Here is a 22,000-nt window from a genome sequence, read left to right on the forward strand (position 1 = left end):
GAAGATGACACACTTAAAAGTTCCATTTTCCTGTCTTCTGTGTCATGAGTCTGATGCCTTATTTCCATAGCCAATTATCAGACTCTCTTTCTCTTCTTGTACATTTGATCTGTTTTAGCGTGTGTTTCGAAATTACAGATGCAATCCAATGCACAGTAACCTGTCTTCAACAGCAGCACAAATTGCATCACTGCTGTATTTGCAGGACACACATACAAGGAAAAGCAAAGAGAGGACAAATCTATATGAGGGGAAAGGATAATCAGAAAGAATGGGAGAGGTTATACTAGTGGCCAAGTACGTTGGTGGCCCAGCAAGTAAATCACAACATCCTAAATGTGGGTGGGTCCCAGATTTTTCCCATAAATTTTTGTGTCTCTCTTCTGAAAGACAAAACATTTGCCATTTTTGGCCCCACAGTTTGACTCCCCAGGCGTTCTTGAGCTTCAAAGCCTGCTAGGTCAAAAACAATGGTAATAAATTTAAATTTTCCTGAAATTTATTTCCTGAAATAATCCCAAAGCGTTTAAGAATAGGGTGTCAGAGTTGTGCTACAGAACAGTAAATAGATGCACAACTAAAAAGTGTCATTTGCTTGTATCCTAAAAGAAAATTATCACAGTGCAATTCTACACATGTCTACTCCAAAGTAAACACCACTGGATTGAATGGGACTTATCCCGGGGAAGAGCACATGGGATTGCACTCCCAAGTGAATTAGTGAGTCACATATTTTATTGTTATTGTTATTACATTTTACTATAACGTGTAGGAAGAAATAAACAAATGGCTTCATTGGGGCAGACAGAAATCTACATAATTTAAAGTCATACAATCGTTACTTAGTGTCAGACAATTTGAACCTTTATTGGATCATCTTTCCGTTTTCTGTCTGATGGAGCTAAGCTCCACCTAGAAAAGAGCTTCACAAATATAGTTCAAAGGGCCTCAGATTATACATTTTATAATCTGGGTTTTCAAGGAAAGGGGCCTTCCACCTGTTTGTTCTACCCATGCCTTTGGGCCAAACTAGACCTACGAAACAGAAGCTGACGGATTCAGCTATGAGGTTTAGGTGTGTGTTTAAAATTTTAGAGTATACAAAGGGAGGAGAGCTTTAAGATGTTTTCCCCAATCTGTTTCTGATATCACAATACAACCAGCAGTGAGAAAAAGCAGCAGAGTCCAGAGATGTGAAGTGGGGAAGGGAAAGTTTCTCTCCCCTACCCTGTACATTCCTTTTACTGGATTTATTCTGCTGCTCCGATACTTTTATGCCAGCGTTCAGAACTAAAAAGCCCTTTCAAGGGGCACACACATCATTAAAAAAAGAAAAGAAATATAGAACATTGGAGGGAAAACAGCAACAGGAGTACTGTAGACCACATAAGGCATATAAAAGGTGTTAACCTCCAACCCACTTTCCAGACAAGCTGATAAGTGCTAGTTTAACAAACACAGAGATGTCTGGTTTGGCTCTTAGTTGGTATGAGGCAGCCATGTTGTGGGTGGACCTCCAGATGTTGTTGGACTGCAGCTTCCATCAGCCCTGACTATTAGCTGTGCTGGCCAGGGCTGATGAGGGTTGGACTCCAACAACAACATCTGGAGGGCAACCAAGTTCCCCATTCCTATGTGAGAACAATCTTACAGGGGTCCATTCTAAAACTACCATCAGCAGAGATGCTTGTGGTATGAACCCCACCACCACCACCACCCATTTTCTGCAGCTGGACTATGATTTGGTTAGGTTTCTGAAATGCACATGACTTTAGATTTAGAGGAGTGTTAAGAGCAACAGAACTACAATTCTCAGCATCCCTAACAAACTACAAACCCCGTTCTTCTTTGGAGAAAGCTTCAAAAGCAGGGTGCGACCTATGAGTAGTGTTTTTATACCAGGTTGTCATATTGGCAGAATTCTGAGAGAACATCCCTGTTTAGATAGATACAAAGAAGAGTACAGCTATAACTGCACATGACTTGAAGGGCATTCATGTGAAAGGGATGCCAGAATCCTGCAATTTCAAGGACAAAAACAAGGCACAATACCGTACAGATATAACACAGCACAAAGTACATGTGAAAATGCTAAACTATTAGGGGGGGATTGGTTGTGGAAGGAAAGAAATTATATCAACAATGGGGTGATGTAAAAGCAAAAATGCTCCAGATACCCATATTCTCTTACATGACTTCTTTAAAGACTTATTTTTTAAAACAAACATAAAAATTCATTCTATTGTACTGGTATAAAACAACAGTGGCATCTAGTGGCTAGTGGTATTATAAAATGCCTTTTAACTGTTTTCACTAGTAATTCATTACATTCCTCTAGATTGAACTTGGATGCCTTGCAACTCCCATACTAATGAAAATATGGAGGAAAAGTTATGTTTTGAGGATATTACGCTACATATTATTCCCTGCTGGCCCGAGTTTTAAATGATTCAATAAGTTAATAGATGGTGGTGAGGGAGTTAAATCTCTAAGCTTATTTAGAAAGGAAGCATTCGCAGAGCTTGAGAACCCCTTCAACACAATAACTTCAACAGTTATTATGTTAATATAAAACAGTGTCTTATAAACCAACAATTTTGGTTTTCTGTTGACTTAATATGATGCATACTTGTTTCAAAAGCGTATTAAGGAAGAAAGATACATCTGCAGAATGTGCTCAAATTACTTCTATTAATGGGAACTGTTGGGAAAGTTCAAACACACACACACACACACACACACACACACACACACACACTTACTTTAGAAGAGTGTAAGAGCAGCAATTTCTTGCATCCAGTTTAATATTAATGTGCTGTGCTAAACTAAATGGCCATGCTCCAAATCCACACAAGAAGTTAACATCCAGGATGTTCAAGCATTCCTCACTTGCAGAAGAAAAGCTTAAGTCCCTCCAAATACTAGTTGCTGGAAATCACCAGTGGAGCAGGGAGTGTTCTTGCACTCGGGTCCTCTTTGCAGGCTTCCCATTGGCCAAATTGAGAAGATGATACTGGACTAGATGGGCCTTTGGCCTGATCCAGCAAAACTTTTCTCATGTTCTTAATACTGTCCAAAAGAGATTGCATGTTGTTTCCTGGCTATTGCCCATCAATTACCGTATCAATTACTGGCCCATAGGACGCACCTAGTTTTTTTGGGGGGAAATAAAGGGGGGGGAATTATCCCCCCCCCCCAGGCATGGGGCTGGGGTGGGGGAAGCCCAAGCTTCCCCCAACCTCAGCCCCCAGAACAGGCAATTCTCCACAAGCCGTGGGAGAGCTGCCTCTCGGGGTGCACAGCTCTCCCACGGCTTGCGGATAGCTTCCTGAAGCCTGCATTCGCCCCATAGGATGCACACACATTTCCCCTTCATTTTTGGAGGGGGAAAAGTGCGTCCTATAGGGCAAAAAATACGGTAATAAGAAAATACACTGCATTCAAATATTATCAAAAGGTAGAGAAAATTTTGCTTAAATTCTCATGGGTAGGGATTCCAAGTAACTGTTCTTTTTTGAACTTAGCTTACTTTCAAGGTAAATCCCATCCTCAGAAAGGAACCTTATCTCTTCTGGTTTTCTTGTGGAGCCTTAGGAGTGTCTCCCTCCTGCTTTCCTGCAGGTAAAACATTTCCCTGCACCCAAAGGTTTTTTGTGCCTCATACCAAATGGAAGGATCACATACAAATTATGTATGCATTAATCATGCATATGCCACTATGTGTCCTGGACCCTGTTCTGTTTTAGAAATGCATCTGAAGTTTCCAGCTAAACTAGAGGACAGAGGGAACTTCAGCACCTCTTCCTAGCCTGTGTATGTAGCCCTTCCAACTTTCTCAGACCCAGAGGATAAGCCACCCCCTCCATTTAATAAAAGCCAGTGCCTGCAGAATCATACAAGGTTCACTTAAAGTAGCACAGCCAAGGCTTTAGAGCCAACTACAATACAACTCTGCCAGTCTACTGGAGACTTCAGTTGGCTTCAGCTCGCTGCTGGGACATCTTCCATATCTCAGTCAGCAGGCCAACTGGGAGCTGTCTGTGGTCCTGACTTGCCTAAAGCTTTGCTTTGCTTTGTTTTGCTTTGTTTTGCTTTGGTCTGACTCTATCTGCCTGAGGCTGAATCTAGACACATCAAAGAAGCGTTTCAGCTTCAGCGAAAACAGGTAGAGAAAAACAGGACTCCACAGTGTCACCTGGTGGCACAATGTTATATTGCATATACAATGCATATAAATCACTTTTTCTTTACCAATCCAGCTGAGTCCTGGGTGGTGGTTTCCATTTCCCCCAGTGAACTACAAGACATCTTGGCATAACCAGGCACACAGTTTTGTAAAGAACATCTTTTCTTTTTTTCAAAAATGGTGTCATGTCTGTGCAGCACCTAGCACACAGATGGCCCTTAACAGATATTAAATGGCAGCAGCAATTAAATGCTACCCATAGCTACTGAATACTATGGTTGGACTTAGTGTTTACAATTCACTTTTTCCATTATGAGGCTGCTCTTTCTTAATGATGGTAATAATATTTCAACTATAGTCATTACATTAAAGATCTATCATCTCTGGCGACATGTTAATTGGCATTAGTATTTATGACTATATAATGACACTGATAGTCAGTGAACAGTGAAAGCACTGTTATTAATATCAGCAGTTAAGATGAATATGAAAATGAAAAATGTGAATTATTAGTTGTCATTTGCAAATTTAATTACTGCTAAGGAACGCTGATTTTGACTGAGATACAGAAACCTATGGTTGCAATACTTATATTTTAGCAAATACAACAAAAGCACTGCTTAACATTTAAGAAAAATGACAGCTCAGAAAGTATAAATGTCAACAGTGTGGTCTCACAGGTGGCTGTACAGATTTTCAAAGCATATTTCAGGAGCTTCAGAAACAAAAATAAAGTTATGGTCATAGTTACTTCCCTGTCAGTAAAGTAGATCCAATTTTCAAAACAAACACAGTGATAACTGAAAATTCCACAAAGAATACAAAGGAATCCAGTTATAACAAGCTGAGATGGAAATACAGACACACTTCCATTCTGTCATCCCTACCCCACCCCCTGTCTTCCCAATCTAAGAGTCAAAGACTTGTAGTATATATGGGAATGGAGACAAATTCACATGCTGATGGATTCATTCTTGCCTGAGTCCCTGGGGATGGTATTATTTCTCTCGTGCATCTAATTACTACTAATGAAGGTTAAGGCTTAAATTGATCCCTTAATATAGCATAATTGCATGCGTAACATTCTGATGATAAAACAGAAAAAAGAAACCAATACAGCAAACATTCAGTGATATAAATTTAATCATTATTCAAACTCACTAGGTAGTGAATTCCTGGCTACTGTAGTGTTGAAGCAATGATCTTCAACATCAACTTCGTTGGACTGGTCATGTTGTGCGGATGCCTGATGATCGTCTTCCAAAGCAACTACTCTATTCCAAACTTAAAAATGGAAAGCGTAATGCTGGTGGTCAACAAAAGAGGGTTAAAGACTGTCTCAAGGCAAATCTAAAAAAATGTAGTATAAACACTGACAACTGGGAAACACTGGTCTGCGAGCACTCCGGTTGGAGAACAGCCTTTACCAAAGGTGTCATGGGCTTTGAAGACACTCGAACTCAGAATGCAAGGGGGAAATGTGCTAAAAGGAAGGCGCGCTTGGCAAATCCACACAGTGATCAACTCCTGCCCGGAAACCAATGTCCCCACTGTGGGAGGACATGTGGATCCAGAATTGGCCTCCCCAGTCACTTACAGACTCATTGTTAAAACTGTGTTTATGGAAGACAATCTTACTTGGCTACGAGTGATCGCCAAAGAAGAAGAAGAAGACTGAGTTGGCTGTTCAGGAACTTACCTGGAGCATAATTTCAGGGACAGCTTTTCACATGCACAAAAACACACGTATGCTTGGCCTATTTCTGCCACAGAAAATATTAGGATGAATTATTAGGATGCTCTTGCTTATATAGGAGTTCTTTTTTGTGCCTGGGAATTCCTGTGGAGCTTTGGATTTGAGTGTCCCATCTCCAACCTTTACTTAACCATTTTACCAGTAAGACAGGCTAGATCCTCAGGCCACCTGGGTAAATGAGATTGGGCTTTATCTGTCAGTTCTCCTTTACACAATTAAAGCACAATCTATTCAGAAGTACATCTCAATGGGTTCAGTAGGACTTTCTCCCAGGAGTTCTAGTTAAGTAGATATAGGACTGCAGCCTAACAACACAACCCTGTGAAAGTCTATGTAGACGTAAATCCTACTGATTTAAATAAAGCTTATTCCCAGGTTAGCAGGTTTAGGACTGCAGTTTTCTTTGGTATTCCTTTCCCCTCTCTTTGAATATTTATGTTAAGAGGGCAGCGCCATTTAAGACAGAACTACACATTTTTGAAATAATCAAATCATTAATTTATGTTTTATGTAAATGCCAGAAGTCTTCAAGTGCTCATTTATCAAATTGCCCAAATGTATTCAAAATTATCAATTTGCCATTGTTGTTTTTTAAACTAATTGAATTAAACAGGTTTTGTTCCAAGAGTTCATGAATTGAGTGCACAATTGAATGGTAACTTCATTTTTTTCCTGAACAAAAAAAGCACTGCTAATGAACACACTGCAATTAAAGGGGAAGTCAATGTTTTCTCTTAAATGCCAACTTAGTCACAGCTCTAATGATCTGAAACAGGGGCAGGCAACCTAAGGCCCAGGGGCCGGATGCAGCCCAATCGCCTTCTCAATCCGGCCTGCAGATGGTCCAGGAATCAGCATGTTTTTACATGAGTAGAATGTGTCCTTTTATTTAAAATGCATCTCTGGGTTATTTGTGGGGCATAGGAATTTGTTCATATTTTTTTCAAAATATAGCCCAACCCACCACATAGTCTGAGGGACAGTGGACCGGCCCACGGCTGAAAAGGTTGCTGACCCCTGATCTAAAAGCTCAGGGCACAATCTGCTGGCTCACTTCATTTCAAAGGGGACTCACACAACAAAGTATTAAGTCTGAGCTAGGTTGCCCTATTACAAAAAACAAAACAAAAAAGCTAGAGCTAAATGGTTAATTAACTGTGTGGATACAGCATAGCATGAACCCGACAACTGACTCCATAAAATGTGTCCTGCTCTGGTTAAAATTATAGAGCTAACCATAAACTAGTAGAACAATAGTAAGCTGTTGCAAAACCAACAGAAACCCTAAATGCATTTGAAAGTTAAAGTACTAATACATTTGACTACATGATAATGGAAAACAGAGCTCACCATTATGCATCAAATGATAATCAGTTACAGAAATCTGTTAATGCTTGCCCTTCAAAGAAACCCATCAGGAAACTCTATCGAAATATATGTGCAGATCACGAAAGGAAATAACAAAAGGGTTAGCTGAGATCCCTTCTTTTTAAATAAAGACACTTTGACAGATTTCCTGACCTCATTTTTATGAATATGAGTATCAAAATAGTCAAAAGCTATGGATATATCTATATGGAGGGTGTTATATTCAATCTGGGCTTGAAATGTATATGCTGCAGCCAATAGCAAAGGTTGTGTCCACGATATTCATTATCAGATTTGTGCGTAAATGCCATGATATCATCACTTAGGAGCGTATAAGTCATTTCACATAATATAGTTTTATGCTACCCTGCTGGAGTTCATTTGCAGATAGGCTATACTGTAATAAAAAGAGAATTCATAATGATGCCTCAAGACTCTGAGATGCACAGAAAGGGATGCAATTCCATACAAAAGCCAAGTGTCACGTTCAGAAACATCCATTTGTGCCACACCATAGCAGGAATTATTGCAGAAATGTAGTCTTCCAGATCCCAAACAAAATAACTGGGAAATTACACCCATTGATTGAAGTAGAATTTAATTGCTGAATGAAGATGCCACTTTAATTCCCAGTCCTATGCTCCACTGCTGTTGTTTAAATAGCAGAAGTTAAAGCTTGGGAACACGATTGGGTTGCCAGTGGAACAGTTTGCATTTTTTTCCTTACAAGGTAAGAAAACCCAGCATATAGGCACATACATCTCACAAAGCATATGGATCTGTTATGAATGAATTCAAATCTGCTGTGTTTTTGATAGTGGCTCCCAGTTCCTACTAAAATGTCAATCCCATTGCTGCTGTTTTAGGCTCTGGGCTTAATGGTTTAACAGAGGCACACAAACCACTCATTAGATGGAAATGTGTATTGCTTCAGAATGTGGTAAATTATCCATGCTGTATCTGGGAGCCTTCCTACTCATTCTGCTGAGCAGAGCCCTAGACTTGGCAAGCCCTGACAGCACTAACAGCTGTTCCAAGCTTTTCCACAGGAAGTTATGACATGAGTTTTCATCTCTTCGTTCTCCAGAGCTTTCCCTTTATAGGCAAAAGGTAGGTCTCAAAGACCAGTAGTTCTCTCATACTAGGGATCTACCAATCTCTCAATTTTCCATTTTTTTTCAATCACAACCAGTTTGTGATTTATTTATTTTTTTAAAAAGGCATCACAAAAAATCAGGCATAATTGAGTGCAAATATTTTCCTAACATGCACATTTTTCCAAAGCATTATTCTCTAATATAAAGCACTGTGTTATTTTCACATATGTAGACATTTTACGCACATTTTAACATGCGCATTTTGTTCACATTATCTGATGGGAGAACTGTCTTCCAGAATTCGGAGAAGTGCAGATTTCAAAGGATGGTTGTGTTTTAGTTTGCATATTGTCTTTGAAACTGTGAATTAGGTAGGTTTGCATTTAAATGTTGACTGAATCAAAATTATCCTCTATGCTGACCTTAAGCAGGCCCTCCTAAGTTGCCAGCTATAACACCAAGTATGCCTTGAACCAGCCCCCTCACCTATTTTAATCCCTCTGGCAGTAAGGTTCCCCTACAAAGTATGTTACAGTGCTCTGAACACCACCATCTGTGATCTGCTCGCATTTACTCACTTTCATATAATGCAATGCTCTGAGACAGAAAATTCGATTAAAGCAAATAATTGCGCACTGACCTCTATTTTTCCTCCTCATACACATTCCTTAAATCTCTCTCAGCCCTATTATATTTTGAAAATGATTGTTAGTCCTGTTCATGCATCTAAATAGGGTAGAGCGACTGCATTGTGGGGGGAGCATGATTACAGTGGCAGCTCCCCTTCCCCAATTTCCACTTATTAATTGACTCCTCTAGGCAAAATTGGCCATCATAATGTTTGCCACCTGTTGACTCTCTACCTTGTTGCTTAGGTGCATGAATAGAGCTTTTGTGTTGTGAACAAATTGTTCTAACATCAAAACATGAAAAGCCCCCAATTACTTTCCGCATTTATTTTGTTCAGTCTCACTGTAAATTCTAAGCCTGCAATCCTAACTCCTCTCACCTGGGGATTAAGACCCATTGAATTCAGTAGGACTTACTTCTGGTTAGGCTTGCTGTGTAACATTTTAAAATTATCGCCCAAACCTAGCTAAATAATTCTCTGACTACATCTTAGTACATAAACACATTAACCAACATGTGTTCAAATGGCTTTGGTTTTAAATTTATTTAACAGGCAACTAAGACAGTTTGTGGAATGGGTAGGTAGAAATTATGGATATTTTGTTTTGTTACAATAGTGTTCTGAACATATTTTAGTAAGCCTCAACACACAAGAAATCAAGTGTAGTGCATACCAGTCAAGATGCAATGACAGTTATTGCCTCTTGATCATAGGGAAAAAACAGTTAGACATCTCATACAATGATAGGTATCCTGAGGATCATCTAGTCCAACCCCCCGCGATGCAGGAATATGCAGTTGTTCCTTACAGGGATCGAACTTGCAACCTTGCCATTGTTAGTACTATGCTTTAACCAACTGAGCTATCTAACATTTGGAGTATTCACAAAGTGCTCAGCAAACAGATTTCAGAACCTCGTCGTATACCGTATACCTATAAGACGCACTTTTCCCCCTCCAAAAATTAAGGGGAAATGTGTGTGCGTCTTATGGAGCGAAGGCAGGCTCCATGGCTTCAGCAAAAGCAACGCTGAAGCCAGGAGAGCAAGAGGGATCAGTGTGCACCGATCCCTCTTGCTCTCCTGACTTCGCTTCGCTGGAGAGGCACTGTGCAGGGAGAGCTGTGCAATGCCCCTTCAGGGAAGCGGGAGGAGAAATGGAAGGGGCTCCATTTCTCCTGCCGCTTCACTGAAGGAGCGCTGCGCAGAGAGCAAGAGTTTTTTCCCCCCTTGTTCTCCCCCTCTAAAACTAGGTGCGTCTTGTGGTCCGGTGCATCCTATAGAGCGAAAAATATGGTAATTAGATCTTGCTTTGGCATTACAGGATGGCAGAACTGGAAGCACTAATGCAATTTCTGAATCAGTTAAAAAGGTGTCTTTTAAGAAACATCGTATCTGGAACGCTGTCTGTTTATGCTGTCAAAGCAACCTGCTGGCTAGCTGTCTGCAATTGCTATTAAGGCAAAGGACACAGAATTCGCAGGGCTGTGGTCAAATAACTGATGAAGGTTTGGGAGTTTCTGAAAGAAAGCAGGCTGTACTTCAAAGATCTTTATGGAGATATATCTTTCCTAAGTTAGCTTCTGGTTCCTAACAATGCAAACCTGAATGCTAGTCTTACAATGATAGGTAGACAACCTCCTTGCAGGAGCACATCATGGATGCTCTCCTGTTTGTTTAATACAGTCAAACCTCGGAACTCGAGCAGCTCTGTTGCCAAACGTTTCAGCTCCCGAACGCCAAAAACCCAGAAGTGTTCTGGTTTTCAAACATTCCTCGGAACTCGAACATCCAATGCGGATTCCGCTTGAGTGCAAGAAGCTCTTGCAACCAATCAGAAGCTGCACCTAGGAGCAAATTTCCAGTGTTCACTGACAGACATGCAGCAATCTGCTTGCTTTCCTCTTCCCTTTTATCATGTCTATTAGATGGAGATCCTGTGGGCAGCAGTTGTCTTGTTTTTTAAATATATGTACGCAACTTAGAAAATGTTAGGCATCTTGTGTGTTAAATGATAATGATGATTTTAGTTCACAAAGAAAAGCAAGAAAATCATACTTTCACGGTGAGGCAAAGAAAAGCATATTTTGGATTGTATGTTGACAGAGCTTTCTCCCTAATGCCCCCCCTCAAAAAAAAAAACTGGTGGAACTACCTCACCACAGAAGTATGTAAGGCAGCATCACTTTACAGTAGGCAATAATTGAAGATTCCTCTTCTCTTTGGCCTTTGACAGGGGAACTATAATTTTTATTATCCCCCTATATATCAATATGTATGTACTGTATTGTGTGGTATTATGTGGTGGGGTTCTTTTATTTGTATTGTTGTACAATACCTGTATTAACTGGTGGGTAGCAAATGCAATAAAGAAATAACATAACAACATAACATAACATAACATAACATAACATAACATAACATAACATAACATAACATAACAACAACAACATAACATAACATAACAACATAACATTACATCTCTGGAATTCACTTGCGCACTTGAGTTTAAGATAATTCACGCGATAGGTAGGATTATCTGCTGGTAGATTTAATTTTTAAAAGCCACAAATGATCTCTCTTGAGCTACACCCACAGAGGGCCATCCATGCTGTTGGGCAGGCTGCAGATCTTCTCGTTGAAACTGATGCATTCTACCCTTTCACTACTACAAATCTACTCAGATGTTAAGGCACTAGCCTAGCTTCCTAGAAAAATACCTGAAATTGACAGAAAAGCAACAATGATCCAGCCATTAGAAGCATGAATGTTTGGAAAGTTCAGCTGCTACCGGGATATTACTATTAGTGCCCATGACCCTTAGACCTTGCAGAAATTCTGTCAAGGCCGAATGCAGCCAGTGAAAGCTTTAAATCCAGATATGCTTGAGGTTATGCTCTCCCATTCATCAAGCACATGGTATTTGATTTTAGTGAGATTGACAGTCCTATCCCCTATTATGATTTATTTCTTTAAAATAACAGGCAGCTTTATTTATGCCCCTCGCTATAGATTCCTGTGATTAATTCAAATAGGTCCAGTGTCAAGGACCATAATAATGCTGCACTCACATTTTATTGCATAGAAATTATATGAAGCAAGGGACGCAGGTGGCGCTGTGGTGTAAACCACTGAGCCTTGGGCTTGCCGACTGAAAGGTCGTGGTTTGAATTCCCACGATGGTGTGAGCTCCCATTGCTCAGTCTCGGCTCCTGCCAACCTAGCAGTTCGAAAGCCCGTAAAAGTGCAAGTAGATAAATAGGCACTGCTCTGGCGGGAAGGTAAATGGTGTTTCCGTGCGCTGCTCTGGTTTTGTCAGAAGCAGCTTAGTCATGCTGGCCACATGACCCGGAAAAACTGTCTGCGGACAAACATCAGCTCCCTCAGCCAGTAAAGTGAGATGAGCGCTGCAACCCCAGAGTCATTTGCGACTGGACTTAACTGTAAGGGGTCCTTTGCCTTTACCTATATGAAGCAAAAACAATATGGGAGATAAATGTACAAGATGGGACCGAGAGGGATGGCTTGGGACATGGTGAACAAGCTGCTTGCCGTTTTCTGAATTTGGTATTTCACAATAGACAAAAAGTAGTAATATTACATGATTTCCTCTTTATCAGCGCATATTTAGTTACATTCATGGACTATCAATGAAAGTGGTGTAACATCTGGAGAGGGTCCTGAAAGAGGATCATGAGGCCATTTTTATAAGGATGAAAACCATGCAAGTGAGCACCATAAAACACACACATCACTTCCTGTATCTCAGGCTATAGTATAAGTCAGAGGAAAACTCAGACATGTATCTGAATGAACATCTGGGTGAAGATAGGGCTTACCAGCACTGTATTACTTGGAAGAACCTTCTGTGAATGGAGACACACAACTGAATACAACAACTCTCTCATTTTTTTGTGCCGCTAGAGTTCAATTAGACCCTGCAGTGCAGGCAGCCCATCAAAGCAGCCATGCAGCTGCTTTTCGCTGAGTTGCTTTTTGCCAAGGAAGATGGCAAAAACCTTTTGGTTCCACTTTGATACGTTTAAGTTTCTCTCTCTCTTTGTATTTGGCTGCCTTTCTAAATTGTCTTGCTGTTACTGATCCCGACGCTTTTAACTGTGCTTTAAGGATTTCATGTGAAACCACTGAGAGGACCCATGAAACAGTTCCCAGAGTGTTATAATACTAAATCAAGCTCATCCGAATACGACTAATACAGTCTTTCCTGCTTACTAGAAAGCACTAATGGTTCTTACAAATTTCCCCATTCCAAAGGAAAATTGCTGAAAGAACAATGTCCTCTTCGCCTCGCTTTCACTCTCAACCTGGTCATTGTTTTATACTGAGCAGATGGTATTACGAGATTTCCTTTTGTTAAATAAAGAACAACCATCTCCCTTCAAGGGTTGCAGAGAGGTCACTGAAACCAAGATTAACAATTGATTAGTTGTAATGGACCATGGCAACAATAAACAACAAAAGGCCTTGTCAGAGATTAGGCTCTGCGGCTCATGCTGCCAACACAAATGGCTTTTAACCTAAAAGTGCTAAGATCATCAACATTTCCCCAAACCTAAGGATTTAAGGAATGAGGATGAACTGTGGTGATAAGGCATCTTTAATAATGGGTTCTATAAATGTGCAGCTGGTTTATTCAGGCAATAGATCTGGCTTCTTGTGGATATAGGGAAAAGGAAATATGATAGGTTTGCAAAGTCAGAGATCCTATTCATTTAAAAACATAAGAAGATGAGACCACAGGCTGATCTAGTCTAGCATACTGTTCTCACAGTGGACAACTAGATGTCTATGGGAAGCCTGCAAACATGGCATAAGCACAATAGCCTTTTCCTGTGTGATTTTAGAAGGGTTTTCAAATATTCCATTGATTAATATTGTTTCTAATTGTACAGAAACACCAAAGTTTCCATAGCTCCTTAAAACCAGCTCTCTGTATTTTTTTACCTTTGGGGTTCGATTTTAACACTGCGCAACATGTAATGTAGATTGACAGTACATTAGAGCTTTACTGAAAAGCGAAGTAATGGATTTTTCCCCCCCCAGCTTCAGTTTTCAAGTGCTCACTACTATATAAGCTAATCAACATGATAAGTGCTGGTCTTGGTTATGGATACACATCCCCATTTCATCAAAATATGAATCCAGACAGTTCAAGAGAGCTGAGATATTTGCTATGATTCCAATGGGAAGGGGACCTTTACACTGTAATGTATTTGGAATGAGCCATTGGACTGTTATTTCTACCTTAATTTTCATGTGAAGTCTTCATGGGCTACTTGCTATGCATTAGTCCAAAATGTATTGTATGAAAGATGAAAGAGCCTTTGGATTACTGCCTTGCCCTACCTTTTAGACCCAGTTTAAGTAGTGGCTATCTAAACATGTTCAACGCTTTTTCAAAGAGCAACATCACGTCTCTAATCCCATCTCTGTAGGTTAAATTTCCTAAAAAGCAATTTCTTGCCAGTAGATTTTATTTATAGTTTTCTTGTCTGCCCTTCACCATAAGGTCCCAGGGCAATATAATACACATTATAATAAGAGATAAAAGAATTGCAATTGTAAAAACAAATAAAACCATTTCCGCCTGAACAGAAAAGTATAATTCCAGCAAAGAAGTGAGTCCCCCAAAAACAAGATACCACAACTGTACACTGCAACTAGACCTCATGCTTCTGGTTCCAGAGTTTGAAGTCTTGCCCAAAGTTGGAAATTTTGATTACATTGCTGAAAAATTCAGCCATATCTTGTCATAAACAATGAAAGTATGAGCCTACGAAATAACTAAGTCATCTTCATTGTATAAAGGCACTAGGCCTTTTATGATACTGTATTTTCAGATGACCATTAGTAGTATCCAAGGGTTCTACACCATGAGCAGAAGAAGGTCCATCTTCCACGCATAGAAAAAAGGTCCATCTGTGAGCAGATCTCTTCTTCCATGAATGGTGGCTCTTTCCACAACAGAATGTTTGGACTCAACATACTAACCTCAAAAAAGATATATATTTTCCTACCTGTAAATCAGCATCAAATTCATGTTTCAAATGAGCATCTTCTGCAGCTTCAACAAGACGCTAAAAAAAGAAGAAGAAAACAAAGTATTACTTTCTAGAAATTTAAGGTATATAGTGGTACCTCAGGTTAAGTACTTAATTCGTTCCAGAGGTCCGTTCTTAACCTGAAACTGTTCTTAACCTGAAGCACCACTTTAGCTAATGGGGCCTCCTGCTGCCACCGCGCTGCCAGAGCACAATTTCTGTTCTTATCCTGAAGCAAAGTTCTTAACCTGAAGCACTATTTCTGGGTTAGTGGAGTCTGTAACCTGAAGCGTATGTAACCTGAGGTACCACTGTATTTTCATGTTGATTAGCTGATAGACAATCTTGCACCCAGTTGTGAATATTTAGTAAACTTGGTGGTGGTAGCACCACTAGGTTCTGGGGAGCCTTCTGTTCTGTCATGTCCCCAGTTTGGGGAGATACAATTGACTTGCATAGGGGAAGGCATAGATCAACTAAAAAAACCAAACACATTTTTTAGTCCCTCTCCCAAATCACTGGGATTGGAGTAACCTGGGGAAATAATTGACTGAAGAAAAACTAGAAATGTATGTCAAAGATAAAGATTCCTCAACCCCTCCCTTCCAAGTTCTGGGTGTTTTTCAAGTCAGCTTGGTTTTGTTTCTCTGAGTTGTGTGCATGTGGAGGGAAATGGCCATATATTTCTTTGGTCTGCTAAAGCCACATAGACACTTAGAAGCTTAGGGAATCCCTAATCTACCACAAGGTGCCTTATTAACAAGCACAATCCAACTCAGAAATTGAGTTTTCCCCAAATCATCCCAATTCACTTCATCATTTGAGGTACAAACAAAGTTGATATACATCCATAGTATTTACTACTTAAAGGAGCCGCAAACAAAGCTCACAGCAGGGTCACCTCATGGAGAAAATCTGCTGAGGATCAGACAGAAGTACCAGTACTTCAGAGCATTTATTCATTTATGGCAAAAATGTTTCCTATTATACATGAGTTGTTGGAAGCTGCTTGACAGCTGAATCAGGCATCAAAGGTTACTTGCTCTCCTCTTCACAATGGGTGGGAATCTAGACTTCTGTAGATGTAGAGAGATTATGCCTGGGAGGCAACTTCTCCTGATTTCCCGTCTCTCCCTGCAACCCCCTGCACCACCTCCCATATTGTTCTGGAGGGTCCCATCCCCCTGCATCCTCCAGAACAGTATGGGAGGGTGCATGGGAGGTGGCAGGGCAAATCAGCAAAGGTCATCTCCTACAATCGCCGGAGGGAGAATTCCCTGAATGGAACTCTACTTAGGTGACGATCTCACCCACAGAAGCGAAGTCTGGATCCATCCTCAATGATGTAACACCATGCATGGCACAATGCATGGCCATCCACCCGCCAGCCAATGACGAGAAGGTAGGCAAACGCATCGTGTGGCAGAATCCTAAGTGCTGTGCTAAGCTACAGGAACCGGAAAGAAAGAGCCAAAGTCTGATAGAAGTTTGAGATCTCGTGTGAAATTGAGTTCTGCCTCAGTTTTTTACAAAATTCTATGTAAAAAAACCCACAACCTTCAAATCAGTAGACAACCTGACGAACTTGAAATATTATACTGTCCTACAGAGTGTTGTTTACATGTAGTAAACATACTGATCAGTGCTTGTTGCATTTATTATTGCCCAAAATAGAAGAAGAACAGGAATTTGGGAAGAACAGCAATTCATGCTAGAAACTAAGTCAACAGCTGTAATCTGGACTCAGAGATCAATATATTTTTATCGTGTTCATTTTTTCTTATCAAATTGGTTATTAATAATATTTAAATCCTATAATTATTTTTTCCTTCACTAAAGAAAGACAAATCATGAAAAAGTAATTACAACTGATAAGCACTGGGAGGGGCAAATATGAAATGGAACATATAAAATTCTCCACTGAATGATCCTTTAATAAAAATGTAGCATTCATTTGAATGCCTTAAAATATTTCAAAATCAAGTCTCTGGCTTACCCACTTCATGTGTATTTGAAGTACCTGCCCTAGCAAGTTATGCTGGCTGTCCCTAAACCATTGGTATTCCGTTAAAAATAGTAAGATCAGTCATGGAATAACTTAGTGATATAGTTCATATCAGTTTGGGTAAAACACAACATTTTGTAAGAAATAATAAAACAGCTTTCTGTATATAGTACTGTTAAATTACACAAAATTAAGCAGAAATATTCAAAAGGCACACAGCTTAACCTTTAATATTTCAAATTGAACGGCTAATTAAATACCCCCCCAAAAGCATTTTACACTCATTTCAGAAAACAGCATTCATATGACAATTTTGAGCAGCAGCACGTCCATAAAATCCAATCACCAGGGTGTAATAGCAGAATAAAGCCAAGATGAAGCCATTGTTTCTGGTTGTTAAGAACTAGTTATTTTATATTAACATATAAATTTTCAAAGCAACATCAGTTACACACACATTCATAGAAAAAATGCTTTCTCAGGAAGGGTGCATAAGATCATACATTGTACGCTATGCACTATCTTTGTTATTTTTGTTAATTAACTTATTATATTATTATCAGTCTAGTAGAGTTATACTGTATAGTAATAGCATTGTGCATATCAGAAAGAATGGCCACTTCTACCCAAAACTACATTTATAATATAACTATTTCCCCCTTCCACCCAGCCTACACACAATAGCTTGGGGAGTCAAAGAACAAACTATTTTTAAATCACTGTAGCGATTTGCTGCACTGACGTCACTGCGGAAAGATTACAACAGTACTCTGGAGACTATTCAATAGTAGATTATCAAAATAAAATAAAATAAAAACATTACCAAGATCCGCTTCACGTATTACCTCATTGGTGGGTTCATTTCAAAAGTGGGGAATAGACTTCAGTCCTAGCAAACTTTGCATGTTTGCAGGTGCCTTTCTAAAAGGTTGCTTTTTGTCGAGAAGGGCTTAGATTTATTAGTGTGGAGGGCTTTAGGTAATATTCTGGCATAGATGGGTAAATATGCTGAAAGTTCATCTTAATCCCATCAGAGTTCTTCACTGTTTTCCCATCATTTATATGTAAAGGCTGGAAAGGTAACAGAACAAAAGATTCCATTGACATCATTGCAATTTATCAAATTTAAAGAGAAGGGCAAACCAATTTCCTCCATTCCATTTTCTAAGTCTTTTGTGGATTAGCTGTGTCCAGAGTTCCACTCCACCAGTCTTCCAATTTCTCAGATCATTTCTGTAAGGTCCATGCACATTTTACCTTTGCTACATCAGTTTGTTTCATATGTTTACATGGCTCTACTACCCTCCCCACACAAAAAAATAAGGTAATCTACATTTAGGAGTGATCATGTGGCAACATAATTGTAGACTGGATAGCTAAGGCTACAGTTAGCAGGCCACAGCCAGTCAAGTCCCGCTGCTGGGCTAAGGGAGAATAGGGTGGTGGCCTTCCAAATTCTATGCTACACTCCTTGGTTTGAACACCTGGGAAAGGTAACTTTTTTTAATTCCTAAGAGCAAAGGTGTGCATCAACCTTTTGCTCATAAGGCTATTTTTAAGACAAAAAACAGGCAATGCAATTTCAGTCATGGAAGAGGAAGAGGTGCCAATAAGGAAACTGGTTCTTCAACTATGTCAAAAAATATCAGCTTTAAAAGGGAAACTGGACAAATCCATGGAGGATTAGGCTACTAAGGGTACCAAGTCACAATGGCTGTATGCTCTCTTCAGTATCAAAGGCGACATGCCTCTGAATACCAGTCACTGGAAGTGGAGAACAACAGCGCCAAACTCCCCATTTTAGCCAAATCATGGCCATCCTCTGGCCTTCCAAAAACAGTAGCTAAAAAGACCATCGTCCAAGATAAGGCCAGGCCTCCTCAGCTCCCTGAACATGAACAGTACATTCATATATTGTTATATATACAGTGGTCAGGTTAAGTACTTAATTCGTTCCAGAAGTCTGTTCTTAACCTGAAACTGTTCTTAACCTGAAGCACCACTTTAGCTAATAGGGCCTCCTGCTGCTGCTGCGCTGCTGCTGCACGATTTCCGTTCTCATCCTGAAGCAAAGTTCTTAACCTGAGGTACTATTTCTGGGTTAGCGGAGTCTGTAACCTGAAGCATATGTAACCTGAAGCGTATGTAACCCGAGGTACCACTGTATAAAATTTAGCAACTGAATTCAGGAATGCTTCTTACATTATCAGAGGGGGGTGTGTCATGTACACATCACGCAAACATTTATTTAAATGCAGCTGATTTAAAAAAGAAAAAAGTGCCTTTCGTGTAATTTTTTAAAAAAAGTAAATTAAGAGCAAAACACATGCGCACCTACTTCGTCTAATAGGTCCTCACACCAAATTGTCAAATTGCTTTTTTTTTTAATCTGTGGAGTTCAAAGAGCATGGCTGGCTTTCATGAAAAGGAAAGTAGGGAGAAAAAGAATGGGATTCATGCATGGAATATGTTCACTTGCCATTTTGTGAGGGGGGTGGGCAGTCTTAGCTGCTGGCTGGGGAAGCAGGACTTGACAGAGTGGGACAACTAGAGCCACATCCATAGCCCTGTCACTTGCACCAGCCAGGGTGGAAGTGGTGGAGCAGGGAAAATATGCCCCTTTGCTATTGCCAGCTCTAAGGCTAGTGCAGCATATAGGTCTGAACAGACCCACAGTGGTCATGTGACAACAGCAGGGCCACCTCAAGATCCAGTGGCCAAGATCCTGGGCCTGGTCAGCACAGCCTTGAAATGCCTTGTTTCAGAGTTTTCCAATGGCTACTGCCAGCAGGGATGGCAGCAGTGGTAGCTTCTACCCACTGTTTTTGCAGACACACTGACGTACTCTGTGCTGGTGATGCTTTCCAGCTGACAGTGGAGGCAGGTGGAGCTTGGCAGGGCTGACCAGAGGTACACCTCCGTTCCATCAAGTCCCCTCCAGCATGGTGGATAAGGGGTCAGATTACTCTTCTCAGCTACAACCCTATGCACTGTTACCTGGAAGTACATCCAACAGGGACATAAGATCAGAGTCAGGCCCCAGTTTATCCAGCATTCTGTTCTCACGGTGGACAACCAGATGCCTAGAGAACCTCACAAACAAGACCTGAGTACAACAGCACTCAAGTAAACATGCATAATACTGGGCTGCATATGCAGATCCTGATAACTGTAACTTCTTTGGGCATCATGTTGCAAAGCCACATGTCACTCAACTAGAAACTAAAAGTAGGGCATGGAAATTAATCTAATTAAAATAAATGTCCTTGCAATAAAGCATTACTTAGATGCTAAGAGTGAGAAATCCACTTAATTAAACAGATTACACAATATTGTCTCAGTTAGATTGGGAGGCTCTGACTTTCAGCATATTGAACAACATACTGAACAACTCAAACATCTTTCTGTGTTGCTATCATGATGATAAGGATTATGCCCACTTTTATCACTAAGGCCTTGACTTCAGCCTCCCAAAATGCTTAAATAAGGAAGTGATTACAATACACAGACTTGTTCATTGTCTCCTGCTTAATTTTCTTTTTTGAGTAGCTTTTGTGTAATATTATTAACAACGCACCAGAAATAAATACAGCAAGTAACATCGTAGATATAATTTGAAAGACACTAGGGGGCAATAATTGCTGTTCAAACATCCTAACTATTCAAAAGCTCATACTCCAATATCATGAGCACATTGTAGTTGAACTGAGATTATGGCACAGAGCTTGACCAGTTTGTCTTCTACTTACAGAACATACCTGAACTTTTGATAGGATTGAAAGTAGCATATCCCTGGCAATGACACAGCAACACCCACACACTATGATGTTGTGTGGTGGTTTTTGATGCTGCAAGTCTAGCTGTGCCTGCATATTTGTAAAAAGAGGGCATCTTCATGCATCTGATGAAGCAGACTTCTACTCCCAAAGGTTTACACTGTAATAAATATGTTGACCTTTAAGGTGTCAGAAGACTCTTTGTCAATTTTGATATATGCATACTGTACTTGAATTATGGGAGGAAAGGTAGGAGGCCCTTTAAGAAATTCACAGACCCCAATCTCACCCCCTGCTTGGCTCCCTGCTTGTGAAATCCTTTCTCCATGGAGACTCACCTGGTGGCTTCGCTAGATATCTTCAGGTGCCAAGCAAAAACATTCTTCTTCCAGGCCTTTGCCTAATTAAACAATCTCTGGGTATTATTATTATTATTATTATTATTATTATTATTATTAAACTGGGGGTATTGCTTTTGTCTGTTACTATGTTACATATTTTGTAGCAGTAGTGGTAGTAATGATGATGATGATGTTGCAGAAGTCTGATGTGGGTTGTTATAATTTAACTTTTAAAATGCAGCTAAATTCAGTGGAGGCAAAAGGAGAAGAAATGTACAGAATGGGGCATTTACTTCTTTTTTAAAATTTCCTTATGTAGATCAAGAGACATTTCCCCCACAAAGCTGAGCTACCCATGTTTTGTTTTGTTTTGTTAGTTTCAAAAGTACAGACTTCTTTCCTTGTAATATTATTGGTTACTGAGAGCCCTCCTGTGGCTAAAACCTAACATCTGCATATTTCCAGGGACTTGCAAGAAGGAAGTACCGTACATCTCACTGGATAAAGTGCTTAGTGGTTTTTATTGCAAAATGATGACTTAAAACCCGAAGGGGGTTGAACTTTATGAAGAAGTGTCTGTCATATATTCTGCATGTCTACTGAATTCCTAAAGTTTCGATTTTAATTGCTTTTATAATCCTAAATATATTCATCGTATAATGCCAACTACTTAATATATTTCTGACCAAAAATCACAACCCGGAATATCTTGCTGAATAAAACAATCTGAACTGATGCCCTGCTATGAGAGAAGGAAGATTTTCATCATTCTGATCTATC

The 22,000-nt window shown here is 40.0% G+C and overlaps 1 protein-coding gene across 3 annotated transcripts in view; it reads right to left on the bottom strand.

Annotated features, from left to right (window-relative positions):
* CACNA2D3 (calcium voltage-gated channel auxiliary subunit alpha2delta 3) overlaps window positions 1–22,000 on the bottom strand; it is a 480,742-nt gene that overhangs the window by 300,894 nt on the left and 157,848 nt on the right. For all 3 annotated transcript variants that reach the window (XR_014506519.1, XM_083420935.1, XM_083420934.1), the window contains exon 4: window positions 15,075–15,134. Coding sequence is in view for 2 of the 3 variants with exons in the window: in XM_083420935.1 (XP_083277061.1) it covers window positions 15,075–15,134 (60 nt within the window). In the remaining variant the exon portion in view is untranslated. The remainder of the gene's footprint in view (window positions 1–15,074; window positions 15,135–22,000) is intronic.

This window comes from Podarcis tiliguerta, assembly GCF_965153285.1.
Source record: "Podarcis tiliguerta genome assembly, chromosome: 2".
Classification (NCBI taxonomy): Eukaryota; Metazoa; Chordata; class Lepidosauria; order Squamata; family Lacertidae; genus Podarcis; species Podarcis tiliguerta.